The following is an 18,237-nucleotide window of genomic DNA, read 5'->3' as shown; positions in this document are numbered from 1 at the left end:
GTTCATTTCCAACGTAATCACTCTTACCAACCAAGACAATATTGTGATGTGCCCTGAGAAATTTAATTTAATTATTTAACTTTATTTACAAGCTGAAAGTATGTCATGAGAAATATGAGACCAGGGGAAGCACCTTGGAAGTGATCATTCAAGAGTTTGTGGGTTACGACATGTTTTAGGGGAAAAACCTTAAATGCTGTAAACACACTGCATCAGAGTTATTAATATCAAAGGGGAATTTCCATATTACTCAATTTCAGTGCATAGTTGCACCATCAGGGGAATCCCTGATAACAGATTGCGAAATGGACATAATTTTGGAAATTCCCCAGGAAGTAAATGTGACAGAATGTCTATTAATAGATTGGGTGTATAAAAGGTGAAGATTTGGAGTTTGGTTTCATAGAAAGTCATGGGAGATTGTAAAACTCTACATGTGTGTGTTGGTCTTCGTGCTTCAAAACAAAAAAGAAGTACATTTTAACCAGTTTACATAGCCAATAATTGAGCTATTTTAATACAGCAACGAAGGAAATTTATGAGTACGCAAATTTGCTCCTCCTCATCAAAGGATTAAAGTTCTTCTGCCGACTTACTGGAGTCTGGTATTTTAAAGCAACACATCTGTCAAATACAGTGGAGCAATGCAGAAAAAGTCTGTTCCCGGGAGAAAGAAACACCATTTTTGGAGAAAGCAGCGCAAGGAGATAAATGTGTGGAAAAAGCAGCGTAGGAGAAAGCAGCACCAGTTTTGTGTGAGGATTTAATACTCAAGGATATTTATATATAAATGATTTTCGCAGGACAAGTTTATTAAGGATATTAGCCGTCGAGAACATTGCAAGAACTTTGTTATCTTCAAGAAGTAGAATACTGGTTAAGTACTGAGTAGTTAAAAATAATTATTGTGATTGTGTGATTATTTTTGTATATGCATTTGTTGTCACATATTGTACCATTTCAATTAAAGACTTAGATTTTGTTAGCTTAAGGAGGTACTAAACCACTGGCCAATTTTGTGCCTATTTTTTTTTTTTTTCAAAAATTATAGCACATTGGTGACAAGTATTGTAAGATATGTATATTATAGGTGCAAGGACTACAACTACTGTAATGAAAATTCTGCAACTCAAAGCAAGTAGTTATTGATTTATTGATCAAATATTGGTTTTCCCTCATATTTGACTGTAACTCCACAACTGTTGTCTGTGCTGAAATAAAATTTCCATTGCAGTAGTTGTAGTCCTTGCCCCTATAATATACATATCTTACTTGTCACCAATGCGCTACAATTTTTGAGAAAAATGCAAAAAATAGGCACAAAATTGGGCAGGGGTGTAATACCCCTTAATCAAATAGTGTATTTTGTGTTGTGCATTCGTGTGAAGGTAAAAGGTGATTTTGGCCTTGAGTCGGTACGACTTGTAACAATATCATTTGATTATTTCGGGGATAACTTCTAATCTAACCATTAATGATGACCATTATTGACCTGTTGCACGCATGACTTGTGATCAAGATATGTCGATGATCGACCCCTTCCTGGCTGGTTCAATAGTGGAAGCTAGGCGCAGACTGGTTCAATCACGATTTTGCAATCAGTGATACCAATGCCGTGCGTTAAGCGCACAATTGGGCTATTTATGCAATCACTCGCCACTACTAAGAACAAAACAACAACAAACAAACAAACACATGCTGATATCATTGCCTAAAATTTGGCTACAGCTGTACTGTTTCTGCAAGTGTCCGACTTCGGTACTAATTTCAACGTATTTTAATTCAATTTAATTTAGCCGACTATGAAAGTCTTATGAGTCCGGGGTCCGGGCTTACGAGTCTTTTATGACCATTTATTGATCAGCAATAACTTTGGAAGTTTTTGGTCAAATGCTTTTCCAACAATTAAGCGATTTTCGTTCTAATCCGGGTAAAACCACCAAAATATCCATTATTTGACGCTTTTTTTTTTTTTATTAAAAATATTTGCTACTTGTGAATCATTCACCGAGGGATGACGCGAGTCAATGCGCCGCGCCTTTGCACTGCACTGAAACCTTTTGGCAACACTGATTACACAAATAGTTCAATGTTAATGTTATACGGCATCATATCGTCATCATGACGGATTGCACAGCCATTGCCACATCATTTTTCACATATCTTTGGATAAGTTTAGCTGTTTTTCCTTTCGTTTTCGGAATTGTAAGTATATACCATTTAACTTATTTTGTTCTGTTGATTGACAATGTTTAAAATCTTTGTAAATCTTACAGGAATTTAAAAAGGTCATTGATCTTTGAAACCGGGCTTTGAAACTGAACGAAAACTGTCTTGTTTGATAAATGATTATTAAATAAGTGCACGAAGTAGGCCTACTATATAGGCTAAATATACAAACAACTTATAATGGGGGGGTGTGTGTGTGTGGGGGTGTGTGTGTGTGGGGGGGTGTTTGTGGGAAACAGTCTATAGACGGTGAGCTGGCACCACAGCCTTGGTATCCCGCAAACTCAAATTAACTTTTGTAGTTGTAAATCTAAGGAACTTTTGGCACCACAACCTCCCGCAGACTAATCCAAACTAACTTTTGTCATGTGTTTATAGTTGTTTATCTAAGGAACCAAAGAATTTGGGTTGGTTTAGTTCTGGGGGACTCAAAGGGGGGTATTAAAAATGTACCTACCTTGTTTGAAGTGCCCAATCCATTCTTTATATTATCGGTATCTGACAATGTCTGATATCAGAGCTTACTACGATGTGTCTTGAAAGGTCCCAGAGGTCCAGAGAAAATAAACTGACAGTAAGTTCCAATATCATTTGAACAGAAATGTACGGATGGACCCAAAGGCCCACAAGGACCACCTGGACCTCAAGGTGTTACGGGGGAACTGACTAAAGTGGAGTGGTTTGAAAACTGGCGACAATGTGCGTGGAGAAGCGGCAATGGTGCGGACTATGGAGAAATAGGGGTAGGTTTCTTTTACGGTTCCACAAAAAGTTTGCCAAAAATATTTCTGAATAAAACTTTTTGAAATATTGTTATATCCATTTAAAACGTTTCCAAGACCTCTATACATGCCATATAACCTGACGATTAAAAACGTCTAAACAAAACCAAAACGGGTTTATAACGTTTTAAAACCATTTTTGTGTTTGCTGGGGTTATTAATACAAAACCCACCCAAGTCCATGGAAAGTGATTTTGAGAAAAGTAAAAAAAAAACAAAAACAAAAAACAACATCAACAAAAAAAACACCACTAATTATCATTTTAATTCCTTCAGTTAGATTTACCTGGTAAATAGGGCAGTTTTACATGCTAATGAGTGGGTTAAGTTGTAAGGGAGGGGTCTTTTTCGTGAGGGGGAGTGCTGTATGCCAGACTTGGGTGGTGTTTTGAATCACATAGTAAATGTATTCTTCACTCTTTGCTCTCAGTCTTTTTGTCTTGTTCTGTGCACATTCAATTTAGCACGTCAGCCATTTTGTCCTGTTTGCGAGGACACTATAGACGAATCCAAATCCACGCATTCCTACACCTGACTAGCAGCCTTTAGTTGGGTAGCCGTCGGCTACAATGCACCCAAAATGTGAAATGATTCGGCCTTGGCTGAAATTTTAAACTGCATTCCATCACCCGTTTTACACCTTCCTCGAAAACAAAGGTAGACAAAAGAATGATTAGTTGTTTACAACACAATAGGTTCTCCCTTCAGCAAAACACACAGCTTCTACATGGTCTATTCGCTGTTGAAGTGACATAATAATCGGATTAACTACACGCGGTATCTATGCATTGAACCATATCATTCTGATCGCTCGCACCTGTACGATAAGTATCTTTGAAAAAAGCGGTATTGTATTCAATCTATGATTGCAGACATACACAGGTGATGAGTGCAACCTGCTTGTAGTGCTTGTACCAGAATATCTTGGTTATCAGGCTTCAGGAAACCACCGAAAATACAGAAAAAAAACACTAAATAAAATGATCAATAATTATCACTTCTCTGAAAAAATGCTAACAATCATAAACGTATAGGCCTATATTTACATTGGGGGGGTCTTTAATACTTTCCAACAAATTATCTATAGAAACATTGGAAATTGATCAACCATGGCGGTCTCATACACCATATCAAACGCTACAAATGGATGTACTTGCGAACAAAAGGACTGACGAGTGACGTCATTTTTTATCAAAATTATATGAGCTGAAAAATGACGAACATTTGCAATTGTCTTTCTTTGTAAAGTCATATTGTGAATTACCATATAGCTGTGATGATAGTCCAATATGTTAGTAAAATATTTCGCCTGGTGACCCCATGTTGATATTGCCTAAATAAGCTGTATTTTCGCTTGAATTATCTTGTTACCATTTCGTCATTGTTATCAATTCCCTATGTTATGAGTCTCATTTTTTCGAACAAACTTTGGATAGGATAACGAAAACGACTTGTAAGGAAGTCTAATAGATGACCTCAATCGGATTAACTACCATAGCAATAGATGAATACAATTTTTGAATAGACCGCCCTGCACTACAAGCAGATTGCACTAATCACCTGTGTATGTCTGCAAACATAGATTGAATACAATACCGCTCTTTTCAAAGATACTTATCTTCCAGGTGCGAGTGATCAGCCTTTCTTTGACATCTACATGTATGATTCAATGCATCGGTACCGCGTGAACGTTATAGTGCAGGGCGATATAGTCAAAATTGTATTCATCTATTGCTATGGTAGTTAATCCGATTAACTACGTCACTTCTACGGCGTATAATATGGTGCTTTATAGTAGCAGTAATAGAAAGAAAAGTGCAAATGGAAACTATGTTCGTCATATTTTGGAACACTAATTTTAACAAAAATGGCGCCACGGATGTACACATCAATCTCTTAATTTGCGTATAGCTACCATTCTAGCTAGCTGGCCCAAATCCAAAGATTACACGTCGTCATTTATATAATGATGTCTATGGCATTATACTACTTGTATTATTATTGAACAAATTCGTATCTCTAACTCAAAATTTTCTCAAAAATGACTCACAGAAGATAATTTCACCTCAAATACCCTTGGAATAGGCCCTTAGATTTGATAAACACAATTTTGCACCAGACACACATTTTCATAGAATATAATTTTTCTCAATTTGACCAGGACAACTACTATTTCAACAAGCTGACCATTAATTAGCGATCATATCGATTGTAACAAAAATAGATATGGTTTTTTTTTACTCCTTCGACACTTTACAATATACCGTATACGTTTTATTCGATTCTTACAGTCATGTACAATTACCAAACAGAAAAGTGACAGCGCCCTCTACGTTACTTATGGAGCAAATATGCGAGTCACTGGGTGTTCCGGCTGTTGTAAACGCTGGTATATTACATTTAATGGTGGCGAGTGCTCACCTATTCCCATAGACGGAGTTGTCTACCAAACCAACACAAATAATATGAATCTTCACAGACACAGGAATATTGCAGGTAAGTCAAATTGAAACCATAAATAAACAATTAATGGTCATGACGGTGGTGACGGATCCAGAGAGGACCGATGAGGGTCCATGAAGAGAAATCAGGAAGGCAACGGAAAAGAAAAGGGGCAAGGACCAAAAATGTTTTAAAACGTTTATTAAAAATGTTTTAATAACATTTAAATATCGAGTTATATAAAGGTCATAAATACGTTTTAAAAATGTTACTGACCATGCTGACCGGCTTCTGTATAATCAATCATAAAAGATTATACAGAGCCGAACTCTAAGGTCCGTATGCACAAAAGAGTTAGACCGGGTCTAAAGTTAGACCTGGTCTAAGTGGAATTTAGTTCCAACAGGAATGGTCCTTTACTCTTATTTCCTTCCTAGAGTAGCTAGCAAATTCTAAAGATTTAAATGCGAAGTTCAAAAATAATACAAATTAACTTAAGAAAATGTAAAGGAAAATGTCCTTTCTCCTGATACCACTAACTTTAGACCCGGTACGGTCTAACTCTTTTGTACATACGGACCTAAGGGTAAGTTTCTCAACGGATGGCTGAGCAGTTGGCCACTCTAGCCTCAAGGTTAACGAGGTCATAAGACCAGGCTTCGCTAAAAATTGCATTTCTCGAAATTAGTCTTCTGTAGCCGAAGTCTACGCAAGCCTCTTGTTAGGTCAGGCTTGCAACGTTTTATTCTGGCCCTGCCTAGCTCGCAAACCTGGGTCTATTTCGATTTATAAATGGTTTAGATTGTAATGCAAAATATTTCATTTGTATTTTTGAGAAACATGTGCTGTTTTTCAATTAACATGATAGAAACCGTATTGTAACATTTCCATGATTATGTTTGTATTTTTTCACACAATGTTAGTTCACTCTCAGAAATGTTCCTTTGAATTTTGAGCTTTTTTAGTTGTTAAAAACTTTGTTTTGTTGTTGTTTGTTTTTTGTTTTACCAACTTTGAGAAATTTGCACCAAAAATGATTAAAAATACTAATTTTTACCCAAAAATCATAAAAAAGCCTGATTTTCGCCCAAATTTCAAATATTGTTGGTGAAGCGTATCAAAATTCATGCAGGGACTGTTAAGACTTTTAGTATGTTTAGTATGGTATTCTGGAGACCTCATGAAAATATGTCTGGTGCAATTAGTTCCAAGTTGAGAGAAAGAAATTTCCAGATTGTATAGACCAATGCAGTACACGAACGTTCCACATTGATACGTATCATCTGATGTTTATACATTCATCTTTTTTCCCATTCCAGGATATTGTATGAATATTGCAGCAGGATCAGTGGTAGTCCGTGCAATGGTAGGGGATTGTTCTGGCCATGGTAACTATGATGCAGAAAGTGGCTGGAACAGTGCATCAAGAATTATTGTCAGAGAAGTACCAAAATCGCCTTATGATTAGAGTAGTTTGAGTAGTGGATACCGCCGCAATCTGGAATAACGTAGGGTCGTCTACGGCCTGATAGGTGACACACGAATTCATACGATTGTCCAATTAGATTTTGTTTTTACAAGCTAGACCACGCCCACTGAATAAGAATTTGTTTTGATTCATCATCAAGTTTTTGGAATTTTGAATTTTTACACTGAAAGTGGACTATAATTTGCTCAGATTGAACATGCACTACTGCCAAAAGTATATGGGCACCTTGCATGAGCGCTAACACTGGGAATCCATTGAACTATGGCGTGATTAAGTTCCTTTCCAGCCATGCAGTGATAGTCGGGAGACTTCGATATCATTTTACTGCCAGATGCCATTACCACTTTGGCTTCAAATCGTAGTACATGAAGAAACTTTGTAGTCGCCTGCTTCGCAGCCGAATGGAATGAAATGAAATAGTGAATCCATGGAATAGGTAAATGATGAAGTTTAAAACTTTCAATAACATAAGGATTTATGGAGTTTTCTTTGGGATTTTTATATAGCAAAATAGGTCAAGTACCGTTTAGGCCTATATAGACCTTGACCTATTTTGATGCAATACGTAAGTAACAAAACATCCTAGATATCGTGACGAACATTTTGGCACATGTTTTTTTTTCAAAATCAGAGCACTTTGATATTTTTTTTTAACCCCATAGAGGCAAAATGTTGACCTATGACCTTTTTGGTAATAACTCGAGAACGGTATATTCTTGATAGGTCAAACTATACATTTTTAAAATTCTTATGACTAGAAGAATAAATTCGTATGGTTTTCAAAACAATAAGTTCGAAATTTGATCGTGTATGAAATTTGATGACCTTTTGCCCGCAACAGCTGCTCTGGTTCAATTGCCAGCGCCATTATTTGGGTAGCCAGTGATGTCAACAATCTATGATATGACGTGGTACCTCCCAACCTTCCAGGATCACCCACTATTTAGCCTGTGTAGTAGAGTTTGCAACGATGCCTCATCAACGATGGCTATACATGTAATGTTTGAATCTTCTTTGTTTTATGAACTTTTAAAGGCTCAGTTTTATCGCCATTGATGTTATTATATTTATATTATATATGTTATAGGGACCGTTTAATATTTACACCAGGGGTAGTATGAGTTTTGTGTTCCCTCCTCGGGTCCGCTCAAGGTTTCGGATTCCCTTACCCCCTTTTCTCCTTTTAAAACTTAACATTTCCCCTCGTGGTTCAAGTTTAAAATTCATATTCCCCCCCCCCTCAAGACCCCCCCATCACCCCATTAAATCTCCCACTGCCCCTGGCGTAGATAAAGAACGGTCCCTTATTTGCAATCAATTATGTTGTGATTCGACTCAAAGATGAGATGCTTTAATAATAAATTATACATGAATCTTTTGAGGATGTTAATGTTGGTATTATTTACTTTAAAAATATCCATAGCAAGACAAGCCTTCTTTGAATGTGGAGATAATGAAGAATCGAGGCTATGGCGGCCATGCTTCGCGCGATGCAACAGCCAGGTTTTTACGAGCTCAGCGGTGAAAATTCTCATCGCGCGGTGGAAATTTCGGTCCGCGATGGAGTTGAACAATGTTCAACTTTTTCGCATCGCGCTGCGATATCGCAGCCGTGCACGCTTGTGATTGGCTGCTGGAAAATCAAGGTCGGTAGAATGACCTTAAAAGGAGATGCAGACCCCACATGCTGCGATGTTTTTAAAGCATCGCAGCATTGCGCGATTAAATTAAAATGTACATCGCGAAAGTAGATGGTTTGAGAGAGGTGTCAAGGAAAGCGAATTATGTAAAACGGGAGGAGCCTTCACTCAACATGGGAGGCGTGCCTACGCGGTCACAACTTGGCAGGGGCCTATTGTTCAGCGATCAAGAAGATCCCTCAGAGGTTTGGCTCATCTTGACCTGTGACACAACATCCGCATCACAGGTCAACGAACTTTTGCCGCGCTAACATCAGTGGGCCTGATGATGCATCCAAGATAGGATGTGAAATATTGCCACTCATCAAAACGTAAGTCCAGTAGATCAGATTATAATCTCAAGTTCATAGTTGTATGTGCCAAAGTCAAAACACATAATGTCTGGGCAAATTTGTACAGTACTTAATAGTATATAATAACTATTGAAACTTTTGAAACTTGCAGGCATGTCAACATTTAACAACATTATAATGCTATCTACAAAATTCACAACTCGCCGCGAGGATTTTCTGTAACCACTGTAGGGGTAACTCGCCATTTTAACTCGCCTTTTTCTATATCGGCTATTTTTTAAATCGCCAATAACCTGTCCTCCAACAAATCTGTATCGATGGCCGACAACATAGTAAATCAATGAAACCACAAAATTTCATAACAAGTAGGCTACTGTTTCGATAATCATTATGAGAATATCAATATGTTTGATTAAATGAAAAATGTCTCAATAATGTGCTGTTGGTGGTGTTAAATAGATTATTACAAGTAATAAATAGACAAAAGTGTGTCCTTTATCTGATCACATTTATATCGGAAGCACTGAGCGATAGTGTGCTATACCAGTTAGTGTAATAAAAGTATGAGTAAAAGTAGTGCATAGCAGTATCAACAACAACAACACCACCAACAAAAGCAAAAACAACAACAACAACAACAACAACAATAATAATAATAATAATAATAATAATAATAATAATAATAATAGGCCTACTGTTGAATATGTTTTTCTTCTACTTTGTTCAAAGTTTAGATATTGTTAAAACCCTTTTTCCCCTTTTCTCTTAAAAATATTCATTTTCAACGCGATCACTCTTATTTACCACCAAGACAATATTATTTGATTTATAGTTATCATAAATATAGAGAATATCGCATCTGACCAATAATGAAGACCATTATTGACCTGCTACACGCATGATTTAATAATGTTCCAAGACAAGTCGATGATCGATTGATTGGTACCCCTTCCTGTCTGGTTCAATAGGGGAAGCTTGGCACTACACCACATTTCGCCATACTGCATTCTAGAAACGCTTGCTGTTAGAATAAGAAAAATTTTAATGCTAAATTATTGCACATTCTAGGGAAGCGTGGTTACCGTTTTGAAATAACCGAGTGAGAGGGTTTTCAAGAAAATATTTTTCCTGTCAAAACTGAAGCATCCTCTGTATAAAAGAAAATATGAATATTAACTGCACATCATATGTAACGATTCGTGATACCCAATTGTGGCACATTTGATGTCGTTTATGAGGCAGAGAATTTTATTTCAATTTTATATACGCCAAAATATTTTTTTAATTAAGCAAGAATAAGGATAGAAAAAACGTTGAAAATTCTATGTGTAAATAACATTAGACCCGGCAAAAGATTACTGTTTCGTTTTTATGGTAATCTAATCTTTTATTTCCTGAAAAAACATTTGGGGTCTAAAATGGATTTTTATGTAATTGATAAAAACATCGAACGTGTATACAAGAAAAATGGTAGGTTCCTCTATAGTATTTTACTGACCATGGAAATGTACTGACACCGTGCGAGCACATGTCAAAATCGATATAATGTATTGTCCAGAGACACGCATTTATCATGATTATTGTCGGATTAACAACAACTGAGCGCTATTAAATACACATTAATGTTTTTAGGCAAATAAAATTCAAAAATATGGTACGTTTTCTGCTTTTGCTTGTCACGTGGTAGGCCTATATTGAAGTTGCGATTATATCTTCAAATAAGTTTCAAATGGATTCCATCAAGACAAGTGGCCGAGTGGTCTAAGGCGCTAGGCTCATAGAACATATCCAAAGCGGCGTGGTGCGCCGTGAGTTCGAACCCCGCCTCTGCCAAACTTTAAAAGAAGTAAATTTAGAATTTAATTTTTTTAAATTTCATATTGGGGAAATGTGACTGGGAGAATTTATGTATGGCGTGGAGTGGTGTGGCTTGGCACAGACTGGTTCAATCACGATTTTGCAAACAGTGTTGCCAACGCCGCGCCATAAGCGCACAATTGGGCTATTTGGCGATTACTCGCCGCGGCTACTAAAAACAAAACCACAACAATAAAAACAAACAAACAAACACATGCTGATATCATTCCCTAAAATTGGGCTACAGCTGCACTGTCTCTGTTGGTGCCAGGCTTCGGTACTAATTTTAACGTAGGCTATTTTCCATTTAATTTAGCCGAATTATGAAAGTCTTATTGGTCTTTTATGACCATTTATCGGACAATAACTTCTGGAAGTTTTAGTCAAGTGCTTTTCCGCCAATTGGGGAATTTACGTTCTAAATTCGGGTAAAACCACCAAAATATCCATTATTTGACGCTTTGGAATCAAAAATATGTGCTACTTGTGAGTCATTCACCGCGGCGTGACGAGTTAATTCGCCGCACCTCTGCACTGAAACCTTTTGGCAACACTACGCACATATTAGTTCAATGTTTTACGGCATCATATCGTCATCATGACGGATTGCACAGCCATTGCCACATCATTTTTCATATATCTTTGGATAAGTTTAGCTGTTTTCCCTTTCATTTTCGGAATTGTAAGTATACTTAATTTTGTTCTGTTGATTGATAATGTTTAAAATGTTTGTAATCTTACAGGAATTTAAAAAGGTCACAGATTTTTGAAACTGAACGAAAACTGTTTTGTTTGATAAATTAAGGGATGGGGCATGAACGTTTGGACAGTATTTATTGTGGGACATGAGAGCACATCAGACGTGTCGAATTGCATTCTGAATACGCAGAATGTCCTTCTGATATCAAATAATTTTGATTTTTTGAAATTCGCAATGTAATACACATTTTATGGCAAATGATTAAAAATTGATATTTTTGATATTTAACAGTACTCGAAGCAAACTTTATCAATCTGATGGGATGAAAAGCCGACTATCAATTTAAAATTTTGACATTTCGTATTGAAGATATGGATTTTTTCCCCCAAAACACCAAAAAAATTAGGTCTTTTGGGGGAAAAAATCCATATCTTCAATATGAAAGGTCAAAATTCTAAAATGTCTAAAATAATGTGCAAGTGAAAAGCGCCCTCTTTGGCAATTAGAAAATATTGTTGTGGCATGATGCTTACATCAACGTCAAGGGCGCAGTCTTATCTCTCAAATGCCGTTTGTTCTGCTCAATTTCATTGTTTTAATCTCTAGATATGTTTAGTTAACAACGAAAGGGTAAAATCACAATTGTTGCACTTTTACAAGGGCAAGGGCCTATACATGTAAATCAATCATATGACCCTTTTGGGTTATTTTTGACCCCGTAGGCGACTGTCAATTATGCACCGACTACAGAAGGGTCAAATTTGACCTGGTGATCTAGTGCAAATTTGACCTAAATTGTGGTTAAAAATGATTATATTTAGGGTCAAAAAATGATTTGACCCCTAAAATAGTCAGTTGAAACTAGTGTCAAAAATTACTACTCAACGTATTTCAACGTGGTTAAAATGACTATACATGTATTCAGGGGTCCCAATTGACCCCGGAACGTGGATTGAAATATGATTATATTTGGGGTCATTTAAATATGACCATTTTACGGGGCCAATTTAAGATGATGCTGAACAATAGAAAATGATCCCGACCGTGGTTGATTTAACCACGAATAAGGTTAAATAAAACTGACCCCGTAAAAAGGTTGATATTTTGACCCTGTCGTAAAAGTGTGTACCTTTATCATTTGAACAGAAATGTACGAATGTCTAAATCTCACAACCTTGTTCTTGTTACAGAAATGTACGAATGGACCCAGAGGCCCACAAGGACCACCTGGTCCTCAAGGTGTTACGGGGGAACTGACTAAAGTGGAGTGGTTTGAAAACTGGCGACAATGTGCGTGGAGAAGCGGCAATGGTGCGGACTATGGTGAAATAGGGGTAAGGTTCTTTTACGGTTCCTCAAAAAGTTGATGTAAAACGTGTAATGGTAAATTTATTGTCTTCTTTTCTACCGGGCACTGCTATATCATTTGAACAGAAATGTACGGATGGACCCAAAGGCCCACAAGGACCACCTGGACCCCAAGGTGTTACTGGGGAACTGACTAAAGTGGAGTGGTTTGAAAACTGGCGACAATGTGCGTGGAGAAGCGGTAATGGTGCAGACTACGGAGAAATAGGGGTAGGTTTCTTTTACGGTTCCTCAAAAAGTTGATAAATGGTAAATTTTATAGACTTCTTTTCTACCAGGCAGTGCTATATTTTTTTTATCAATATCGACTTCAATTCTTATGTTTGAGGAGACTGAAAGTCATTTAAAAGGTAAATAATTTCCAACGCGTTTTCAGCGGAAGCGTATCCCAGCAAACACAAAATATTTAACCGGGCGTTGTTCAAATTCGCGCCAATAAAAATTGGGATCTTTTCTTAGATTTTGTCATGTAGGTCAAGTTTGTTGGAAGCAAAATGAGCTGAAAACGTGCGAATTTTGACAATATGTTTAGAAAATAAAGCCGCAACAGGCTCAAATAAGATGTGGACTATTTTAACCGCATTTCGCTGACCAGTACATAACCGGGAGTACATAAAACGTGGAGTGATTTGGCGGTGTGCCCTCTTGACACCTTTTTGAACGGAAATACAGCTCGTTTAGTCAATATCAACATGAGGTTATCAGCAGAAATATTTTTCTAACGTATTGGACTAACACCACAACTATATGGTGCTTTATAGTAACAGTAATAGAAAGAAAAGTGCAAATGTTCGTCATGTTTTGAAACACTTTTGACAAAAATGGCGCCACGGATGTACACATCAATCTCTTACTTTGCATATAGCCACCATTCTAGCTAGCTGGCCCAAATCCAAAGATTGCATGTCGTCATTTATATAATGATGTCTATGGCATTATACTACTATTATTATTATTGAGCAAATTCGTATCTCTAACTCACAATTTTCTCAAAAATGACTCACAGAAGATAATTTTACCTCAAATAGCCCTGGAATAGGCCCTTATTTATGATTTGATAACAAATTTGCACCAAACACACATTTTCATAGAATATAATTTTTCTCAATTTGACCAGGACAACTAATATTTCAACAGGCAGGCCATTAATTAGCGATCATAATGATTCGATTAAAAAAAAAAAAGAAAAAGAAAAAGAATATGGGTTTTTTACCCCTTAGACACTTTACAATATACCGTATACGTTTTATTCGATTCTTACAGTCATGTACAATTACCAAACAGAAAAGTGACAGCGCCCTCTACGTTACTTATGGTGCAAATATGCGAGTCTATGGGTGTTCCGGTTGTTGTAAACGCTGGTATATTACATTTAATGGTGCCGAGTGCTCACCTATTCCCATAGACGGAGTTGTCTACCAAACCAACACAAATAATATGAATCTTCACAGACACAGGAATATTGGAGGTAAGTCCAATTGAAACCATTAAAAAAAACTAATGGTGGTGACGGATCCAGAGAGGACGATGAGGGCCCTGCCACCTCCTTTGAATGTTTGACAGCTAAATTATGCAAATTTAGTTGTTTTTGGATTATATCCATGATATTATATATATATATTATGGGATCCGAACCCACGCCTCCGTTTGGATTTTAAATGAATGGATTTATGACACTCCGTTTTAATAATAAATAAATAAATACACAGATAATAATAGTTACAATCTAAGTGCGGATAGGTTTGCGCCGGGTTCAGCTGCAACCGGCCTAGTTGATGCGATATTGTTGTTAAGATTCACCAGTTGCAGCGAAATTACAGCGCTTTGAATCCTCAGGAAAAATGTGCTATATAAATCCAAAATTCATATATTATTATTTTTTTATAATACCTACCTACCTACCAGACCGCATCATGCATTTCTGCACCTGCTGCCTGACGTAGGAGAAACTTCCATATGGCCCGGTCCTTGGTAGCAACTTCAGATTCTTCCACAGAACACCTGGTGCCAAGTCTATCCAAGTCCCTTTAAACAACATTCTTCCAAGTTGTCCTAGGGCGTCCAGGTCTTCTCTTTCCGTGGGTGGGATGGGATTCCAGTGGTGGAGTTTTCTTTGAATGCGACTCTCATCCATCCTGAGCAGATGACCAAACCACTGTAAGCGGCGCTTTCTAATGAAGGTGGTGAGCTTCTGTTGCTATGTCAGAGATCTTATGAAGTCGTTGGTGATATGCTGAGTCCAGCATTCAGAAGCATATAGAAGAGTAGAAAGAACGCAGGCATTATAGAATTTCATCTTGGTGTCTATTAAAGTTGATATACCGGTCCTTCCACACCTTCTCAAGTTCTTTAAAAGCACCTGATGCTTTGCCAATCCTATGATTGAGCTCCTTGGCATTTGATCCATCAGCACTACAGTATGCTCCCAGATACTTGAAGTGATCTACAACCTTAATGAGGCCTTCTTCTCCCATTGGAACAGATGGTGCTGAGCTCAAACGACCAAGTGACATGATTTGCGTTTTCTTGAAGCTCATTTTAAGTCCCAACTTTCCGGCTGCTTCACGGATGGCTTCAGTTGTTTCTGTCATCTTGACATCAGAATCTTTTAGGAGGGCTATGTCGTCAGCATAGTCTAGATCAGACAGCTTAACCTCCGGGTACCTCGAGCTTCGCCTAGGTAGAAGGGTTATATCTTTCTTATTTTCATCTACGGCTGATTTCATTACAAAGTCGATGGCAAGGCCAAAAAGCAGTGGCGACCAAAATGTCACCCTGTCTTACACCGGTGACTATACTGAAGAACTTGGAAGGCGCCCTCTGATTTGACCGCACATGTTGTGTCATGATAAGAATTACTTATGATGTTGATGATTTTCCTTGATATGTGCAGGATTTCCCATATAGATGGTCGGTGAACTGAGTCAAAGGCAGACTTAAAGCTGATGAAGTTAATTAGGCATGGCAGCTGGGTTTTTTTTCAGGCATTTCTCAATGATTTGGTTCAGACCGAATATTTGATCCTGGCATGAGCGTCCTTTTCTAAAACCAGCTTGGTTTCCCTCATTCTTGCGTCAACGTCATCCTTTACTCTTAGAAGTAAGATTGTGGAGAAAACTTTGCCTGCAATGTCCAATAGAGTGATACCACGGTTATTGCTACAGTAGGAAAAGGTCTCCTTCTTTGGCAGTGGAAGGATAATACCTTGTCCCCATTCTCTTGTTGTTTTCTAAGTTTGCCATATCAGTTTACAAATTCTCAGCAACCATTCTTTGACGTTGTCGCCACCATCCTGAAGAAGTTCAGGGGGGGATGTTATCAATACCCGGTGCTTTGTTTCTTTTTATTATTATTTTGTTTTTATAATATAGCACATTATTACGAGAAAATGCGCTTTACAACTATAAAATATTATACAAGCACAACAAAATTAAAAGACACAACATGCTTAAGAACACCTCATTAGGAGAACAGAAAAATCGAAAAATGACTGAAACTCAAACGTGTCGATTTTACAAAGCAACAGTAGCGTAGCCCTGACAAAAAATAAGAGATGGGTGCCCCCTCCCCTGACACAAAAAGGAAGAGAAGAGTGCCCCAAAACCTGACAAAAAATGAAAGAGAAATCAGGAAGGCAAGGGAAAAGAAAAGGGACAAGGACACAACAACACACAAAATGTTTTAAAACGTTTATGAAAAACGTTTTAATAACATTTAAATATCGGGTTATATAAATCTGATGCGTATCATCTGATGTTTACTACTTTCATCTTTATTTCCCATTCCAGGATATTGTATGAACATTGCAGCTGGATCAGTGGTAGTCCGTGCAATGGTAGGGGATTGTTCTGGCCATGGTAACTATGATGCTGACAGTGGCTGGAACAGTGCATCAAGAATTATTGTCAGAGAAGTACCAAAATCGCCTTATGATTAAAGTAGTTTGACTAGAGGATACCGCCGAAATCTGCAGTAACGTAGGGTCGTCTACGGCCTAGATGACACACGAATTCATACGATCGTCCAATTAGATTTTGTGTTTACAAGCCACGCCAACTGAACAAGAAAAGTTTTTGATTCATCATCAAGTTTGGAATTTATACACTGAAAGTGGACTATAATTCGCTCAGATTATTGAACATACACTACCGCCAAAAGTATATGGGCACCTTGCATGAGAGCTAAAACTGGGAATCAATTGAACTATTGCGTGATTAAGTTCCTTTTCAGCAGTGGAGTGGAGGGTATAGTCGGGAGACTTCGACAACCTTTTACTGTCAGATGCCATTACCACTTTGTCTGACTTCAAATCGTAGTACATGAAGAAACTTTGAAGTCGCCTGCGAAATGAAATGAAATGAAATGAAATGAAATGAAATGAAATGAAATGAAATGAAATGAAATGAAATGAAAAAGGTAAACCGTGGTATAGAAATGATGAAGTTTATATAAAAATGATGAAGTTTGATGAAACTTTCAATAACTTGAAAAGGATTTATGGTCGGAGTTTTCTTTGCGATTTTTATATAGCAAAATAGGTCAAGTACCATTGAGGCCTATATTGACCATGACCTATTTTGATGCATTACGTAAGTAACAAAACATCCTAGATATCATGACGAACATTTTGGCACATGTTTTTTTTTTCAAAATCAGAGCACTTTGATATATTTTAACCCCATAGAGGCAAAATGTTGACCTTTGACCTTTTGGTAATAACTCGAGAACGGTATATTCTAGATAGGTCAAACTATACATTTTTAAAAATTCTTATGACTAGAAGAATAAATTCGTATGGTTTTCAAAACAATAAGTTCGAAATTTCATCCTGTATGAAATTCGATGACCTTTTCCCCGCAACAGCTACTCTGGTTCAATTGCCAGCGCCATTATTTGGGTAGCCAATGATGTCAACAATCTATGATATGACGTGGTCTACCAGGATCACCCACTATTTAGCCTGTGTATAGTAGAGTTTGCAACGATGCCTCATCAATGATGGCTATACATGTAATATTTGAATCTTCTTTGTTTTATGAACTTTTAAAGCCTCAATTTTATCGCCATTGACGTTATTATATTTATATTATACATGTTATAGGGACCGTTTAATATTTACACCAGGGGTAGTATGAGTTTTGCGTTCCCGCCTTGCGTCCGCTCAAGGTTTCGGATTCCCTTACCCCCTTTTCTCCATATAAAACTTAACATTTCCCCTCGTGGTTCAAGTTTAAAATTCATATCCCCCCTCAAGACCCCCCCCCATCACACCATTAAATCTCCCACTGCCCCTGGCGTAAATAAAGAACGGTCCCTTATTTGCAATCAATTATGTTGTGATTCGACTCAAGATGAGATGCTTTGGTAATTATACATG

At 37.4% G+C, this 18,237-nt stretch overlaps 2 protein-coding genes across 3 annotated transcripts; both read left to right on the top strand.

Moving 5' to 3' along the window:
- The first annotated feature begins 2,084 nt into the window (after positions 1 to 2,084).
- Positions 2,085 to 7,066, top strand: LOC140142917 (collagen triple helix repeat-containing protein 1-like). The gene is made up of 4 exons (XM_072164945.1): positions 2,085 to 2,205; positions 2,829 to 2,972; positions 5,303 to 5,507; positions 6,773 to 7,066. Exons 1-4 carry the CDS (start codon positions 2,122 to 2,124, stop codon positions 6,919 to 6,921), a joined length of 582 nt encoding a protein of 193 aa, XP_072021046.1. The 5' UTR covers positions 2,085 to 2,121; the 3' UTR covers positions 6,922 to 7,066.
- A 4,290-nt stretch (positions 7,067 to 11,356) lies between these two features.
- On the top strand, positions 11,357 to 17,538 carry LOC140142916 (collagen triple helix repeat-containing protein 1-like). Of its 2 annotated transcripts, none has more exons than XM_072164944.1 (4): positions 11,357 to 11,474; positions 12,927 to 13,070; positions 14,124 to 14,328; positions 16,649 to 17,538. In XM_072164944.1, exons 1-4 carry the CDS (start codon positions 11,391 to 11,393, stop codon positions 16,795 to 16,797), a joined length of 582 nt encoding a protein of 193 aa, XP_072021045.1. In that variant the 5' UTR covers positions 11,357 to 11,390; the 3' UTR covers positions 16,798 to 17,538. The 2 variants fall into 2 exon arrangements, with proteins under 2 accessions (XP_072021045.1, XP_072021044.1); XM_072164943.1 differs by lacking the exon at positions 12,927 to 13,070 and adding an exon at positions 12,683 to 12,826.
- The last annotated feature ends 699 nt before the right edge of the window (positions 17,539 to 18,237 follow it).

This window comes from Amphiura filiformis, chromosome 20, assembly GCF_039555335.1.
Source record: "Amphiura filiformis chromosome 20, Afil_fr2py, whole genome shotgun sequence".
Taxonomy (NCBI): domain Eukaryota; kingdom Metazoa; phylum Echinodermata; class Ophiuroidea; order Amphilepidida; family Amphiuridae; genus Amphiura; species Amphiura filiformis.
The sequence above is the reverse complement of the archived record's forward strand: the minus strand, read 5'-3'. Positions and strand labels throughout refer to the sequence as shown.

Coding starts and splice junctions, on each gene's coding strand:
- LOC140142917 (XM_072164945.1), top strand. CDS start 2,122: ATGACGGATTGCACAGCCATTGCCACATCATTTTTCACATATCTTTGG. Junction 2,206..2,828: donor TTCCTTTCGTTTTCGGAATT/GTAAGTATATAC, acceptor TCATTTGAACAG/AAATGTACGGATGGACCCAA. Junction 2,973..5,302: donor CGGACTATGGAGAAATAGGG/GTAGGTTTCTTT, acceptor CGATTCTTACAG/TCATGTACAATTACCAAACA.
- LOC140142916 (XM_072164944.1), top strand. CDS start 11,391: ATGACGGATTGCACAGCCATTGCCACATCATTTTTCATATATCTTTGG. Junction 13,071..14,123: donor CAGACTACGGAGAAATAGGG/GTAGGTTTCTTT, acceptor CGATTCTTACAG/TCATGTACAATTACCAAACA. Junction 14,329..16,648: donor CAGACACAGGAATATTGGAG/GTAAGTCCAATT, acceptor TTCCCATTCCAG/GATATTGTATGAACATTGCA.